At 42.7% G+C, this 16,980-nt stretch overlaps 1 protein-coding gene across 1 annotated transcript in view; it reads right to left on the reverse strand.

Moving 5' to 3' along the window:
- LOC124595040 (organic cation transporter protein-like) overlaps positions 1-12,951 on the reverse strand; it is a 155,357-nt gene extending 142,406 nt beyond the window's left edge. The window contains exon 1 of the mRNA XM_047133603.1: positions 12,412-12,951. Coding sequence (XP_046989559.1) covers positions 12,412-12,785 — 374 coding nt within the window. The 5' untranslated portion in view covers positions 12,786-12,951. The remainder of the gene's footprint in view (positions 1-12,411) is intronic.
- Between the last annotated feature and the right edge of the window lie 4,029 nt (positions 12,952-16,980).

Genomic DNA, 16,980 nt, shown 5'->3' on the forward strand with positions numbered 1-16,980 from the left:
GGTGCACATCGAAATCTCTTGCAATTTGCGGAATTTTTGCACTTCTGTCACGTTGAACGATTCTCTTCAGTCGTTGTTGGTCCCGTTCCTGCAGGATCTTATCCCGGCGGCAACAATGTCGGAGATTTGATATTTTACCGGATACCTTATATTCATGATACACTCGTGAAGTGGTCGTACGGGAAAATCCTCAATTCACCGCTACCTCGGATATGCTGTGTCCCATCGCTCTTGCGCCGACTATAACATCACCTTCAAACTCACATCTCGATAGCCCGCCATTGTAGCAGCAGTAACCGAACTAACAACTGCGCCTGACGCTTTTTGTCTTATATAGGCAATGCAGACCGCAGCGCCGTGTTCTACCTGTTTACGTATCTCTGTATTTGAAAACGCTTGCCTATTTCAGTTTCTCTGGCGCTTCAGTGTAGATCTTCCTTTCTTCTTGCAAAACCTTTTCTCTGATCCAGTCCAGTGCCTCAGGGACTTAAACTCTCTCCTTTTTATCATTCAAGTCCGTGTCATAAATAACACGCCATTGGAGACGCTAGTACTACAGTTGAAAATGTAAAATGTCTGACTGACTGTGCAACGGTTGCGAAACGGTCCTGGGAAAACGTGGGCGGCCGAATCACTAGCGAGGCCAGAAGAAATCTGTGCTGCATTAGCAGACTTGTTTCTTTCCTCCAGATGTGGTGGCTATCTTCTTTCCTGCACCGCTCCTTCCACAAATTCCAGAATGGTTGCAGACATTTCCTACACGGGTACACTGCTGTGACTGTGTTCCCCTATCCTACTCATTTGCACCTTTTTACCAGCACGACATTTCGGTGATTGTAGTAATACTGTATTGTAACGAATGACATAAGCCTCTGACAAGCTCATGGGGTCACGACCTACAGACTGCCGACAAGATGTTTTTCCCGGTAAGTGAACGCAGACAGCACTGTTGCGTGCATCTCTGACACAGACTGCTTGGCATTGCCTTTCACCAGTGACTTCACGTAGATGTATCAATATAACACGGCGGCAGTTGTGCAGGTCTCGCCGGCTCCAGCATTTGTCAAACACGCTTAAGTTCAGCTATAACGACTGTGATGGTGTAAGCGTACAGACCGGGGAAAACAAAGAAAACAACTCTGTGTTCCTGTCTTATCAGCTCAAAAATTGATTATAGCTATATAAAATATTAGCTGAAGGACTACAAACAGATAACATATTGTCAAGAGAGTTATCTCGTACACGGAAATAGGTTAAACACACACGCAGAACGGGTCGACGGCTGATGGCGGCTGCGGGTATTCCTGACCACGGCCACTGGCCCTCAGGCACTGGTTATGCAAACAGCACGGCCGGCTTTGAAAGCGCTGCTGCCTTGAACTCTGCTTCCTCAGTGCCGCAAACAGCCTCACTCGCAGTTTGGAAAAGAAGGAGATGTTTGTTTACAGTGCATGCACCTAATGAACTCTTCGTCCTGTTTTGCGTTCTCTTTCGCTTAGAGTGCACTTTGAGAGCACATAATAGAACTGAAGTTGGCGTTACTCATCAATAATGTAGGTGGCGACACGCTGTATCAGGACTGTGACTGCTCACTCCACGACGGTGAGGTGAGCGTTGCAGCCGAAGACGGTTGTAAAGTGGTGGCAGACGACGTGCGAATGTGTTCAAGTCTGGTGAAAGCTTTCGTCTGCGAAACGATGCTACTATGCCTAGTGGCTTTCAGTTTGCACGGGTGTTGCACTTATGACGACATTCTCAGAAGCAACTTTGCAAGTTAGGTTTGCACCATGAATGAAGTGTTGCATGACTTTGGTTTGGAGATTCCTTGTTTTTTGGACGCTGTTCTTTTAATTTAGTGTAGGACGAGAACAGTTTATATCTTTGACGCATTCGGGGTGTGCACCACATCCTCGACAAACTCAAAGAACAGTCTCATAACTGTGTGGCTATTACTTCAAATGAATGTTTCATTAATCAGTACTGGTAACTTTCGAGGATGTGCTCAATTTAAAGGCAGAAATGCATGTGAATACGTCACCCTCGAAATTGTCCACATGTGGTGTCCTAATTATAGAGGGTGACTTCTGCAGATAAGACGACAATAACCAGCCACTACTGTTTCTTTAGACAAATAACACCGTTACGATTTCGAACGGACGAGGTCATCTTCAGACGACTATCCACGTCTAAATATATATTTCCGAAGTTTATTCTGATGTAAACTTCAGCAAATGTATATCTAGACCTGAACAGACAGGATTAACGTAGTACATCGAGAAAGTTCAAAGAAGAGCAGCACGTTTTGTATTAACGTGAAGTAGGGGAGAGGGAGTCACTGACGTAGTACAGGATTTGGACTGGACATCATCAAAAGAAAGGCGTGGAATGTTCTCACGAAATTTCGATCACCAACTTTCTCCTCCGAATGCGAAAATATTTTGTTGACGCCGACCTACATAGAGAGACACGATCATGGTGATAAAGTAAGGTATATCAGAGCTCGGACGAAAGATATAGGTGTTCGTCTTTTCCGCGCGCTGTTCGATATTGTAGCAATAGAGAATTATTGTGAAGGTGGTTCAATCAACCTTCTGTCAGGCACTTAAGTCTGATTCGCAGAGTATAATGTAGATATAGATGTAGAAACAGCGTCTGAAGATGAACTTATTGGTTCGAAACCGGAAACGGCGTTGTTTGTCCAAAGAAATAGCATTTATCAATAGTGGCTGGTTGCTGTTGCCTTCTTTGCAGGAATCAACCTGTATTTTGTACACAGCCACGTTCTCAAAATGTCAGATTTCGACAAAAAAGCATGTCCCATTATCTTGACCAGAAGAAAAGTAGAAAGACATCAATCGAATGTTGTTTAGTTTCTAGGGAGACTGCCTGTCTTGTAACTTAGTGCGATGCGAAGATATGAAACGACGGTTCGTCTTCTTCAAATAGTAACCAATATTTTTTTATTCGGTAATTCAGTTCATCTTATCAAGACCTGTTCGAAAACTATCATGTAAATTCAACTTTCAACTTAATAACAAACAGAAATGGCAATCTTTAATACCATTTTGTTGTACTGTAATCTGTTGTGGTCTCAAAAAGGGGTAGAACATTCAAAGCTGCTCAAAGTAGGACGAAGGACTGTAGTACATCGGTCTATGCGTTGGGTGAAAGAGTTCATTGCTGTTCCATTGTTACCTACTGAAGTAAATTATAAGCAAGTACGATATGCTCCTGTTTGCTCTCTAGAACTGGTGGAATTTTGCGATAGACTACGCCGCTCAAACATCTACAAAGAAAAACTTCTGGAGGAGGTGAGTCATGAGATAGAGCAGGCCAATCCACTGTTGCTTCACGACCAGTCCATCTGGCAAGATGGCTCCGAACATCAACGCACTCAAGGCATTATGTGCTGGACATCCATCGTGTTGATATCACGCAAGCATTCTGATTCTTAGTGGCACTTCCTCCATAAGACGAAGAAGAATTCATTTCAGGAAGTTGGCATTACCCTGCCGTTTGGGTTACCACTATAGTCATAAGGACCAATATATCAGTCATCCACACCAGACATTAAGTCCCCATTGGCGCTGTTGTTCCTAGTGTCTAAACCGTAATGGGTTTTAGCCGGTTGAATACTACATGTCCGTTGTATTTATTTGTCCTTTGTTTGAGAATGAGCATCTATTGGTCAAAGGAAATTCGGAGAAGAAGTTGAGGTGGGAAAAGATTTGCTGCTGTGCACACTGACAGAACTGCACACTATTCAGGAATTATTGGTGTAAGTGTATGTGGTAAGAATGGATCTGGTGACGTGTTGAAACGAAATGTGCACTCGTTTTATAAATTCCAGTCTCCTGTTCAAGCTGTTGCGTGCTCAAGTTTGGATTTATTGCAACAGTGTCGAGAACAGTAACATCAGCGGTTTCGTGTGTGCGAGTTCTACGACTGCGTTGCCCTGGATAGAAACTTCTCACTTCCTGAAGAGTCACAATAAGATGAAGAAAGATCCGTCGGGTAGGTGGGTTCTTGTCAGGGTATCCCTCTCTGTAGGATTGCTCTCCCCAAGTAGCGTTATGCCTACTTTCAACGACAACAAAAAAAGGTAATGATGATGTAGTTTCTCATCAAGAACTGCCTTTACTGTACACAAACACATCATTTAGAAATACGAAAGTATTGTACTACATGTACCCATTTTGTGAATAAGAAACCATTTTGCTATTACTTCTCTGCTAACCTAGTAGCTACTTCTCCTCAGATGAGTATTATTTCCACCCTCTCTTCGTTGGTGTACGTTGCGCTCACACAAATCCTCAAATGAAGACGATGAACTGAATGACCAGCTTGAATTGTCTTTGCGTTTCCGTTTCTTCATTGTCAACTCCAAGAAACTGACAAATTTCGTTACTGCTAGGATTACATCCTATGTGCTCGTACGAGAGAGTCGAACTCAGTTTTGCGTTACGTTTTTAGTAACGTCATATTTACGAGAATGGTACACCGTTTTACGTGCATGAACGGACCTAGAGCAGAGGCAGTGGATTACCAAAAAAAGGAAGGGTGAATTATTAAAAAGACGTACTGCTGTTCATATATTCGTAACGAACCAAGTTACAATGAAGGCAGTCATGCTAGAGAATGACCGCCCTGGTAGCTAAACATTTGCTTTATGCATTTCTTTTTCGCTTCTCGACAAAAAGTTATTTGGGGTAGTCAAGACAAACGAGACACAATGCAAAGCAAAAATCGCATACCATACGCACTTGAAGATAACACTGTAGTCCATGGACAAATCCGTTTGTTCAATTGAAATTGAGAGAGGGCTCTAAATCAGCTAGTAGTGCTTAATCATACGTCAGAATCCACCCAATTCAGAGCACCACTCACGAGCCATTTCGACGTGTACGTAGCCTATAATAAACTATGTTAGCTGCTGAAGAATCTGTCTGAATAAAGCCCAGACATATAAATCTGAGAAATGATCTTCGTGTGAAGGTCACAGAGGTGAACTCAAAAATCATTATCACGGTAAACATATACACGATATCCTGGACCATGCCACGTAACAGTATTGTATTTTAATAGACAAGAACCTTTACGATAAATTACGGTGGACATAGTTATAATTCTGATCAACAGACTACTGCTCGACGGTGCGACAGTCGAGTGGATTGAGTCAGCAGGTTTTAAGTGTTTATCAGCAAGTGAAGAGTATGCGAGGGAAAGCGTCCGAGGAAACGTTAAGAAAGAAGGAGAACTAGCGACTGTCCAACATATATGTGAAACAATAAATTTAAAAGGCTTACAGGCAGATGTCAGTTGGTTTCAAAAGTTTAATGAGAGTGAACTATGTTGGCGGCTTTCTGTTCCCTGGTAGCCGCATGAAAAGTGCAGCAAGTTAATGAGAATAAAGTCGCTGACATGAGTAAGCACAAAGTTTTTATTTTTTGATATTGGTATTCGTTAAAGAAATAAAAAGGCTTGCCTTGGAAAGAAATATGTGCACAGAAGACTGATCATTTCAGTGACTCCACAGCTGGACACTATTGTCATTGTTCAAATAATTGTCGCGTGCATTAAACTTGCATGTTCCGTTCGACTCACAGAGACGTCAGACCACAGAAAGATGCGCCACATTTTTTCTTTAACAGCAATAGGTTAATAATGCTTTTCGCCGCATAATAATGTGTCACAGAAAATAAAGATCGTAGAATGGATGCGTTAATAGAACTGCAAATGGAAAAAGAGGTGAAGACAGTAAATGAAACATTTCAAACCGACTCGGTGAATTTCATTGTTGCTTCAGGTACGGCCTTACTTAAAAAAATGGCTCTGAGCACTATGGGACTTAACATCTGAGGTCATGAGTCCCCTAGACTTAGAACTATTTAAACCTAACTAACCTAAGAACAGCATACACATCGATGCCCGAGGCAGGATTCGAACCTGCAACCGTAGCAGCAGCGCGGTTCCGGACTGAAGCGCCTAGAACCCCTTCGGCCACAACGGCCGGCCTTTACGTAAAGTAAACATCTTTTTCGTCTTTGAAAAAGTAATCGTGCAATACTTATATATGGAAGTAATAGTACAGCTAGCTGAGCTGCGAGCAGAATGCAGAAGCTGCTAGCATTTCTGGCTGGAGATGCTGCCTGTCGCCAGCTCAAATCCAGTCACCAGCAAAAACACCATCTGATCAAAAACATCCGGATACCCCGATGTCACGCGTAGTTGACCACTACATGCCATGAGAGGTGGATCCGCTGGTGTACGAGGAGGTGGGGAGTATTGTGTCATCAGTAGAAAAGCAGTAATAGCAGCATCGATCGGTCAGGAGAGCTCTTTGGTTTCGAATGTGGGCTAGTCATTGCATATCACATAAATAACAACTCGATCGAGGTCGTATAAAGCCTTTTCAAGTTCCCCTAGGTGACTGCTGGTGATATTCTTGTAAAGTGGAAACGCGGAGGAACTGTCACATCTCAGCCAAGAACAGGTAGATCTTATTTACTAACGGTCAGGGAGAGTCGAGCACCACTGTGGTTGTAAAAAAATTAGTGTGAAATCAGCAGAAGGAATCACTCGTGAGTTCCAAAATGCAACCAGCTGTCCAGCTAACACAGTGACTGAGCCGATGGAGTTAAAGAGAATGGGTACAAAGGCCGAGCAGCTCATCGTAAGCCACACATTTGTGTCGCCAATGATAAACGACTCTTGATGTAATGCACAGAGCGACGACACTGGACAGTGGCTTTCTGGAAACGAATGAGCTGAAGCGATAAATTGTCCTACACGCTGTGGCAATCAGCTGGAAGGGAGAACGTTAATTTAAGAGTGAAGTATGGAGGAGATGATGCTGCGGTAAGGGGATGTTTTTCTTGGTCAGAACGTGATCCTCTCAGTGCGCTTAATATAACCCTAAATATGGAGGGATATGAACACATTTTGCTCCTTATGTACTGCCTACAATAAAGGAACAGTTAGGAAACGACGATTGTTTGTACCAGCATGATAACGCACCGTATCGTGAAGCAGCATCTGCGAGGCAGTGGTCTGTGGACAATAATATTCTTGAAATGGACTGGCCTGCCTTGAGTCCCGACCTGACCCGAATGGAATACCTTTGGGATGAGTCACAACGTCTACTTTGTCCAGGCCCCAGCGTCCAGGCTCTTGAGGAAGAATGAGCTGCTATTCCTTCAGACATTCAGACACCTCATTGAAAGCGTTCCCAGCTGAGTTCATAAATCTTAAATGCCAGACGAAGGATGGGCGCATCACATAGTAGTGTCCGCTAATATGTGTCCGGATCAAATTGCGTGTTTCTTATTTAGTGTTTATCATTTCTAGAAGGTTTCGAAATTGCTTGTATTTGTAAGCTTTTCAGATACTGGACATTCGATGTTCGTATAAATAGCAGCATGCTCCATCCAGGTGGCAGTTCTGTTTTCTGTACGTATGTGTCCATAACGACCTCTGTGCTAAGTATTGTACTTCATTCACGACGCTGCTTTCAGATTTGAACTTGACTGTGGTAACAACGCGACAATATCATTTAGTTTACTAGAAGGTACCCTGCCCTGAGTGTGTAACATCTATGCTCCGTTAACGAATTGTGATACTGCGTTCAAATGGTTCAAATGGCTCTGAGCACTATGGGACTTAACTGCTGAGGTCATCAGTCCCCTAGAACTTAGAACTACTTAAACCTAACTAACGTAAGGACAGCACACACATCCATGCCCGAGGCAGGATTCGAACCTGCGACCGTAGCGGTCGCGCGGTTCCAGACTGTAGCGCCTAGAACCGCTCGGCCGCTCCGGGTGGCGTAATACTGCGTGTCAGTGTTTGTGATAATGATTAACATATGTTGGTCTCTACGTAACAAGACATTCAAAATTCTCCAGGTAAAATTATTTTCATATTTCGCAGTACCTGCCAGACACGAAACGGCAGTAAAGGTATATTTTCCAGTGTCTGCTTCACACATAATTTCTGAAACGCTGCAACAACTCATATTTGGCAAGAATCACATTTGTGTCCTCAAACGTATTTGAAAATGAATAAAAAGACACTTGACAATGCTAATTATTTCACTACCCTTCGATCTAGACACCAAAATACCAGTGGAGGTTTTGAAAATCTCTATACATAAGATGAGTAAAGGAGTAATTTCGAAACTAATAGGAAGCGGCGCCGCGGTTGAAACACTAATCAGGTCGGCTCAAGTTGAGAACAGGAAACTCGGCATGCAGCTAGCGGACTTCCTGTCCTCCGCTATCTACATTTTCGTAACACAACTGTCGGAAAGAACCGCAGGGAAGAGTTTTAAGAGAGGATTTCGCCTTCTCTCCGTATTCGTCAATACAGTTTGCACACGAAAAATGACATTTGCGCGTGGTGTTCGTCGTCTTTAGTGACAATTAGAAATGGTTGTGTTTCGTGCAATTTAAGAATATGTCCACTACGAAAGTGTACATTATGGGAAGCGTTTCACTACACTGACAGAGAAATACTGAGGCTTTCAATTTAGATGAAGTGGGATTATTCTCCGTAAGTCGAGTCTCTTATTCGAATTGATTTTGCTTTAGGCTGCAGTACGCTTTTGTCGTAAAGTGGAATTACTTTTTCACAGAGCAGAAGTTATCATAATTTTCGTTTCAGTGCAGCCGTAACGGTAAGCAACCAAAATGAGCCAAGTCAATGTCCCTTGGCAGAAAGGCTGTTTCAAAAGTAATTTCGAAAGGCAGTCACACATGGGGAAAGGTGGCGTTATTAACCATAGTGACACCAGGACAGTAAGAGTAGATATAGCAAAACTACAGTAACTTTTACGGCATATTTTCGAAGGCCAGCTGTAAACTGGGACTGAGAATGCGAAGCAGAAACACTGCAAGTAGATTGCAATATCAGCTTTTGTTGTAAAGTACAGAACGGTAATAATGAATCTAATTTTTTTTTTAATTCGACACTATAGATAACTATTTTCATTAAAGTCAGTAAAGTGTTGTTCATTTTATCAAAAATTAACATACATTAGCAGCAAAAATTGATACTCGAATGCACAAAGAAAGGAGGAAAAAAGTATCATTATGTATCAGAACAATTGTCTTTCCATCACACGCATTGCATTTCCGTCTAACAACACAACGAGCATGCTAAACAACGCTGCAAAAAAAGCAACTAAGAGCCTAGGTATTCCTCAGGATAAAATTTGTGCTTCTTGCTGATTGATAACCTTTACTGAGCCACGATTACGATTTAGTCACAACACAATCGCACAAGCCTTTTACAGTTTTCTATCTCGCCATTGACCTGTAGAGAAACGCAGTTAAATGCTCTTATCTCTGGAGTGTGACAGATGCGCGTCTGCCTATCGATCCATTCCCGTTTATTTGCTGATTAATGTTTGAGTTGGAAACATGTGAAAATCGGTTTGTAAAAAAATGAAAAGGTTGTTTAGTAAACGATTTGTTACTGTTCCAGCTACGTTAAAAACAAAAGAAATTGTGTTAATTATTATGAGCCGTATATTAACAAAATATTTTAATATAAGTCATCGTTGAACTGTATTTGTCGTTTGCATAAAGAATTGTCCTAATTAATACAAATGAGTGTAAGTTTTTCGATCAAGCTCACATCTAATAGGGCTCAAATCTCGCCCATGGCGTACCTTAACAAGAAATACGGTGAAACAGTCGCGAGTAGTGCTCAGGTAGTTCAGCTTGCAGAGCAATTTCCCGCGAAAAGCAAAGGTCCTGTGTTCGAGTCTCAGTCCGCACACAGTTTTAATCTGTCAGAAAGTTTCATATCAGCGCCCACTTCGCTGCAGAGTGAAAATTCCAATACGGAAACAACCCCCAGGCTGCGGCTAAGTCATGTCTCTGCTATATCCTATCTTCCAGGAGTAGTAATCCTGCCAGTTACGCAGAAGAACTTCTGTGAAGTTCGGATGGTAGGAGATGAGGCACTGGCGGAAGTAAAGCTGTGAGGAGGTCTAATGGATCATGCTCGGGTAACAGTCGTAAAGCACTTTCGGCGAAAGGTAAAGACCCCGGGTTCGAGTCCCTGCAGGGGCACAGTTTTAATGTGTCAGAAAGTTTCATATCAGCTCACACTTCGTTACTGAGTGCAATTAACGTTGTGGAAGAAATACAGTACTAGTTCAGCAACTGAACGCTTGTATCTATTGAAGGACGCGTTCGTCGCCTTAGCATTTGGATTCAATACTGCACTCGTCTCAGACAGAGGTTTACGAATGCTTTCGAACATCTCCGAATCATGTCGTAAATCTTGTCAGGAATGAGCAACTCGCTGCCCCACTTCTTCAAACGTATCAAAAATGGTTCAAATGGCTCTGAGCACTATGGGACTTAATATCTGAGGTCATCAGTCCCCTAGACTTAGAAACTACTTAAACGTAATTAACCTATCGACATCACACACATCCATGTCCGAGGCAGGATTCGAACCTGCGATCGTAGCAGGCGCGCGGTTCCGAATTGAAGTGTCTAGAACCGCTCGACCACAGCGGATGGCTTCAAACGTATCAACTGGGGTGCTGTACACTTCACTTTGGTAACTTTGGAATTGACCACAGGCAGATAAATCAAGAGCACTGAGATCAAGTGATCCTGCAGCAAACATACAGGCCCCGCCCAACCTAACTATCTTCAACGTCATTGTCGCGATAGAAGCTGTCTTCCATTAGCAGCAAAATGTGTGGTGCCCTGTCAGGCATCAGACATGAGCCATGGGTGAAATTTGAGTCCTGCTAGACGGGGACTTCACCACAGAGTTAACACTTCAAATACGTTGATGCTAACGTGGGCAATATTTCATAGTGAAGTCACCGATGACTTTAACCACACGTTTGTTATTATCTCTCAAACGGATGGCGGACCCATGTTCACCGGACTTCTTTTGCACCTATTATCATACAGTTTTACCCATGTTAGATTTCGCTATTAATTCTGAAAGACCATGTATACGATATTCTTGTATTTCGTTAAGAGCTGAGTCTAAGGGGGAACACTACTTATTTTCATTACTTATAAGCTATAACTTCATTTGTAACTGAATAGGAATATTGAGAAAACCCAAATTAAAAAAAGAATAGGCTTTTCAGGAAGTACAAGAGCATTCCAGGTCTTAAAATTTCGCCGAGATTCCGGTTTTCCTCTTATTTTTCGTTAAAATGAATGTAGAGGGAACAATACCAACTGACTGTATACAATCGTGATCCGTTTTCTTGATGTTAAGTTAAAATTTATGTAGTGAACATGTGAGCTTTCTTAATATTTTGTAATAAATGAGCATAAATCATTACTTAAGTCGTACTTCATCATTAATCCGAAAAAAATCGAACGAATTATGCCTATTTTTCCACTGTCTGTGGAATTATACTCTACTCATGGTTCTTTCTTTGACGCCTGTTGGCCAATTGCGTACGTCGGTGTAGATGTTTTGGATATCTTCTTTTGTTAGGAGCGGTGGAAAAAGCGTTAGGTAAATCCATTTTTTTGTCATTTGCAGGCACATATCGATTATTCTTTCTGTTTAGAACAGTGCTGAGAACATAAAATTTTGAGGAAGTCCCTACCTTTGGTAGATGTGGAGGTTTCCCATCGATTTATGTGATACAATTGCTGCATAACAACACAGAAAATGGCAAAACATGTGGGGTTTCTCTATTTCGCGATCGGGCCTGTATGCATGTATGTATGTACAAAATCAGAGGTAGCTCAATTTTGTCACAAAATGGACATTTGATGATTCTCAATATTCCCATTCAACTGTGACATAAAGACATGAAGTAAGAGTGCGACTCTTTTGGAAGTCAGTAGGAGTGCTTCACAACTGCTATACATGTCACTGAATAAGAATCCACTAGCCGATAACCTAATGACTTTATTTGACGCGTTTCGGGTAGAACCCGTCATCAAAAAAATGGTTCAAATGGCTCTGAGCATTATGGGACTTAACTTCTAAGGTCATCAGTCCCCTAGAACTTAGAACTACTTAAACCTAACTAACCTAAGGACATCACACACATCCATGCCCGAGGCAGGATTCGAACCTGCGACCGTAGCGGTCGCGCGGTTCCAGACTGTAGCGCCTAGAACCGCTCGGCCACTCCGGCCGGCAGAACCAGTCATCAGATTGTCATGAACATCATGGCAGCTGGGATGACAGTTTTGTTTGTTTTATACTGTATTCATTTATCTGACCACCAAAAATGATAGTCTGATGATGGGTTCTACCCGAAACGTGTCAAGAAAAATCATTAGGTTATCAGCTGGTGGCTTCTTATTGAGTGATCAATACAGCAGTCGTGCGGTACTCCCAATGTTTACAACTTCATTGCCAGTGTTTGCCGTGGACTAAGAAATCGGGCAACTATTCGCAACTGACCTTTGCTCTATGGAGAGGTTCATCAGCTCCGGGACCTTGCACCAGTGGTTCTCGGGCGTCAGCGTGACGAAGATCTGCGTGAAGTACACGAAGGTGACGAAGAATGCGAACGGCGCCAGCAGGATGAAAAGACCCTTCTGGTAGACGCCGAACTCCCCCATGTGCGGCAACACGTCGTCGAAATCGAGCAGTTTCTCGGGCTGATCCGCCGGCGGCTGCGGCAGCGGCGCATCTTCCGGAGAGGGCGTCTTGGAGCTGCAGACGACCACCAGCTCGGGTACGGCAGGTCGTGAGGCGACGCCGCCGTTGGCGGCTTCCTTGTCGTCAGCCTGCTTCTGCCGGGACGGCGGGGAGTTCTTCTGCTGGGGCGGCATTCCGTTCCAGGCGTATTGTGGTCCCGGGTCGTCCTTCGCCGTCTTGTAGCGTCGCTGCAGTAGTGCCTCCTCGTGGGGTAGGTCGTTCGTGTCGGCCGGGCTAGCCCTCGAGGGCAAATCCCAGCGGTGTGTGTGTGGAGGCAAGTGCAGCTGACGCGGCGACGGCTGCCCGATGACTGGAGGCGGCGCGCCGCACCGGCGTCGCTTTTATACGACGGACGCCGCCGCCGCTAGTGGACGCCGCGGAGCGCCGCTCGGGGCTGCGTCGGGCGCAGGAAAGGGGGGGGGGGGGGCGCACCCGCGTGCAGAGTGGGGAAGGTCGTGCGCGGCTCGGGAAATCCTTCGGCGGCTTTTTTTGCGCCCATTCGGAGGACCGCCACCGCCGCCACAAGAAACTCTTCGGTCTAGTCTGCCACACAGCTCGCCGATCAGCTGGGCACTTCTGTGCAGGAGGTCGCGAGGCGCGGCGCGGGGCGGGTGCTCTTCGGAACTGGAGGGAGTGGAGCTGTCAATGAAGGACTCTGAAGACTGTTGACTCACCTTGAGAATTCGGTCTCGCTCGAGTGAGCTCCGTAGTGGGCGAGACGAGTTGTTATCTCAAGGCCGCAACTGGCCGTCGCCCTCTATGAAATCTGTCCACCTTTTCTAGAAGTACAGCAAGCTCCGGGTTACCAATGCAAGCTAGGGATCGAGGATGGTCGATGTTTACAACTAGGTCTAGTGCCCGGCGTTGCACGGGACGTTTAATACCTGCCACACATAGTGATTGGCCCTTTGCCATGTTGTTACTCATAAAGAACGCAAGTCGCATGGTCTAACAACCCTACCACAACAAAGGTCAAAAATTAACTATGATTGTAGTATTGCTCACGCTGCTGCATATTGCATTTTCGGACGACAGCAAAGTTATATTATGTGGCAGGTGTCATTAGAGCACAGTTAATAAAGTCATTTCTTGAAATAATGGATAAACTAGGCACTCATCTTTTCCTGTTTCCCACGCTGGTCTCGTTGTGAGCTCATGGCTCAATCGTCGAAAATCTAGGTAGTGATGATTCCAAGCTCGGGTGCAAAGAGGCCTAGGTGTTACTCTGCGATATTCAGAAGTTATATAGATGTGTTTCATAAACCATTTTTGAAGATTAAACTTTTGCAAGTTAGGTCAATGGTGATGTAAAAAAAGTAATCAGCACTCCGAATTTAAGTTACACTTCCTTTTTTATTACTTTTGTTGCAATAACACGTAACTCGTTCCAAAACATAACTTCACAATATAAAACATACTTGAAAATATCTTCCTCACCGTTAAAATTCACATTTCATCAACTGGCCACAATTTGCGTCTTTTTAACATGACGACCAAAGCTTGACTCTCCAATAACAGCTTACGCGCCCAAAAATCAGAGTTACAAGCACGTCAAAGATCATAGTGACAATAGAAAGAATACACATAAGAATAATATCATTCCATATACATATCGATGTTTCGAAGTACCTCTACATTAATGAAATCAAATCTGAATGTTGTCACAGAAATATGTTAACTATTTTACAGAAACACAGTAGAATATTGCTGGTATCGAGAGGTTGAGGTGAGGTGCCGTAATGGTTACGTAATTCAAGTACCATTACAATGGGAAACTTAAATCGCTTGCAATGGAAGGGTATTGTTTCAGCTCAATTTTCGCTGTTTCAAGTAGGGCTCTATTTCAGTACAACTCTGTTCGAACACTTTACGTCACAGTGTGGGAAATCTCGGGTTCTATTCGATCTTTTCATCGGCGTGCGATCTAGTGACATTTTTTGGTACTATATCCAACGAACTACCTTAGCATTTGTGTGGCACTGTGGATTTTAAAAATAAAAATAGCTTTGAAACACGGACTAAAATATCTCCTATGGTATATGTCATGTGTAACAACAACTAATCAATAAATAAGAGTTGGCAATCATGATTCTGTCAGTGAAACTTCCTGACAGATTAAAACAGTGTGCCGGACCGAAACTCGGGTCCCGGGGACTCAGTTGGTAGAACACTTGCCCGTGAAAGGCAAAGTGACGTCTGATGGTACTACCTCCAAAATTGGTATTGCCGCTGTAACGTATTCTCGCGATAGGAACTACAATCAGTTTACCACAATGTATTCCGTTTCTTAGACATATAATTGCTTATTGATATTATTCATTGTTTCATCTAAATGTAGAAATTTGAAGTACATCGGCCAAAAAATTTGAAGTAAACCGATCAAGTACTATTCGAGATATTTGATAATATACATACGTATTCGCCTAATGTTCATTAGGGTAGAAATTTGATGTAAATCGGCCAAGAACTTAGAGATTTAGGGTAACAACCTTTCCTCTTCATACATATTGTTTCCGTATGATATAATTACAAATTTCCTTTACTTGTACTGTGTACTCTCGGTCAATGGGAAGTGATCTTCCTCTTGTCTTGAAGGTAAAGTGTGCTGAGCAAACTTTCATCAAGATCTGGATAAAACTGTAAATTTGCATGAATTACAAACAAACGGACACTCTTGTTTACAAATATATACTAACTTTGATGTTGGGAGTTTAACATCGATATTTTAATATCGTTACTAAAGCATTTACATTATCGTAACACATCGATATCAAACATAAAATATCGGTCTTCGATATTTGGAAGAAGACCAGGCTCTTGTTACAACTATCAATAATTTATCCATTTTTTAAAGGACAAACCTTTTTCTCTACTTATTTCATATCGACACCCACCAGTGCAACTCATTTTTGACCAAACAAACATAATTGTTGTCAGGGGAGGGACGTGAGGAGAGCAATATTTTTGTACTAAGGCAAGAGCTTTGGCTATTATTGCAGCTAAGCGCTAACTATCGTGTTTCACCATTCTATCAATTCATCATTTCGTGTACCCCAATTTTTTCGATTTTTTAAAATTACGATAAATGATACACGTAAATGTAAGTAATTACATAAAGGAAAACAACATATCCACAATTAAGATTCTTCAGACGTTTGTGATATGTAGACTCTCGAATAGTTTTACCGTTTTCGTTTGTTACATTGGAAGATAGTTACTGGCAATAGTAAACACTTCCAACACTTTCATTTTCGTGCTGTCTAACAGACACACATCCGGATAAACGCGAGTATGACTCGCATGCCGAGGGTCCTGTACAGTCGTGATTATGTATGTAGGTAGTTCATCCATCCCGCAATTCAAGAATCTCGACGATTTTTGCGTTATCGATATCGGTACAGGAAAGATATGCTTCTCCTAATTCATGAGAAAAAGGATCGTAACGCAACAACAGACAGACTGTTCAGTTTCATGATTCTAGGTCAGTGGGAAGACCCTAGAGGTTTTGCTGATTCAGTTTGCGAGTAAGAAAACATGTGACACAAATGACCGCATCTTTTGTTTGCATTGACTTAGAATCTTACATTTATTACAACGCTACTGGGCTATAGACCTTAGTATGCGACATAAATTTCAAGTTAATATGTGTACCTGTTCAGCCGGCCGGAGTGGCCGAGCGGTTCCAGGCGCTACAGTCCGGAACCGCGCGACCGCTACGATCGCAGGTTCGAATCCTGTCTCGGGCATGGATGTGTGTTAGGTTTAAGTAGTTCTAAGTTCTAGGGGACTGATGACCTCAGAAGTTAAGTCCCATAGTGCTCAGAGCCATTTGAACCATCTACCTGTTCCTGAGAAAAAAGGGTCTTAACAGGCTGACGGACATAACAAATGACCAAAAGAAATTTTTTTCGCGTGCTATAATTACATAAAAACTAATAATTTTCGGATTTCTTTCTTTAGTTGTACTGTCAAACGTATTTCCTGGCAAATTCCACGATTCATTCACTGAGGTACGAAACCAAAAAAATGAGTAGGAAGTGATAAGGCACAGTAGCAACGTTCTATTCGCCGGGAATCGATTTGAGTGAGTCATTGTTATTTCATTTTGTAACTTTTAATTTGTTATGAAACACGTGAGCAATTTAGTCTATAGACAAAAAGTTGTTCACTCATTACTGCATTTATTGATTAATAAATATTAAATTTATTAAATTTTTATATGCTGCTTTTTACGCCACTCTATAAATTCGTCATTTGTCATCGACGTTAAAAAGCATATTTTGGGATCGATTACTATCAGCCGTCGATGTATAAACGTCGATGATGAAA

This window comes from Schistocerca americana, chromosome 2 (genome assembly GCF_021461395.2).
Source record: "Schistocerca americana isolate TAMUIC-IGC-003095 chromosome 2, iqSchAmer2.1, whole genome shotgun sequence".
Taxonomy (NCBI): Eukaryota; Metazoa; Arthropoda; class Insecta; order Orthoptera; family Acrididae; genus Schistocerca; species Schistocerca americana.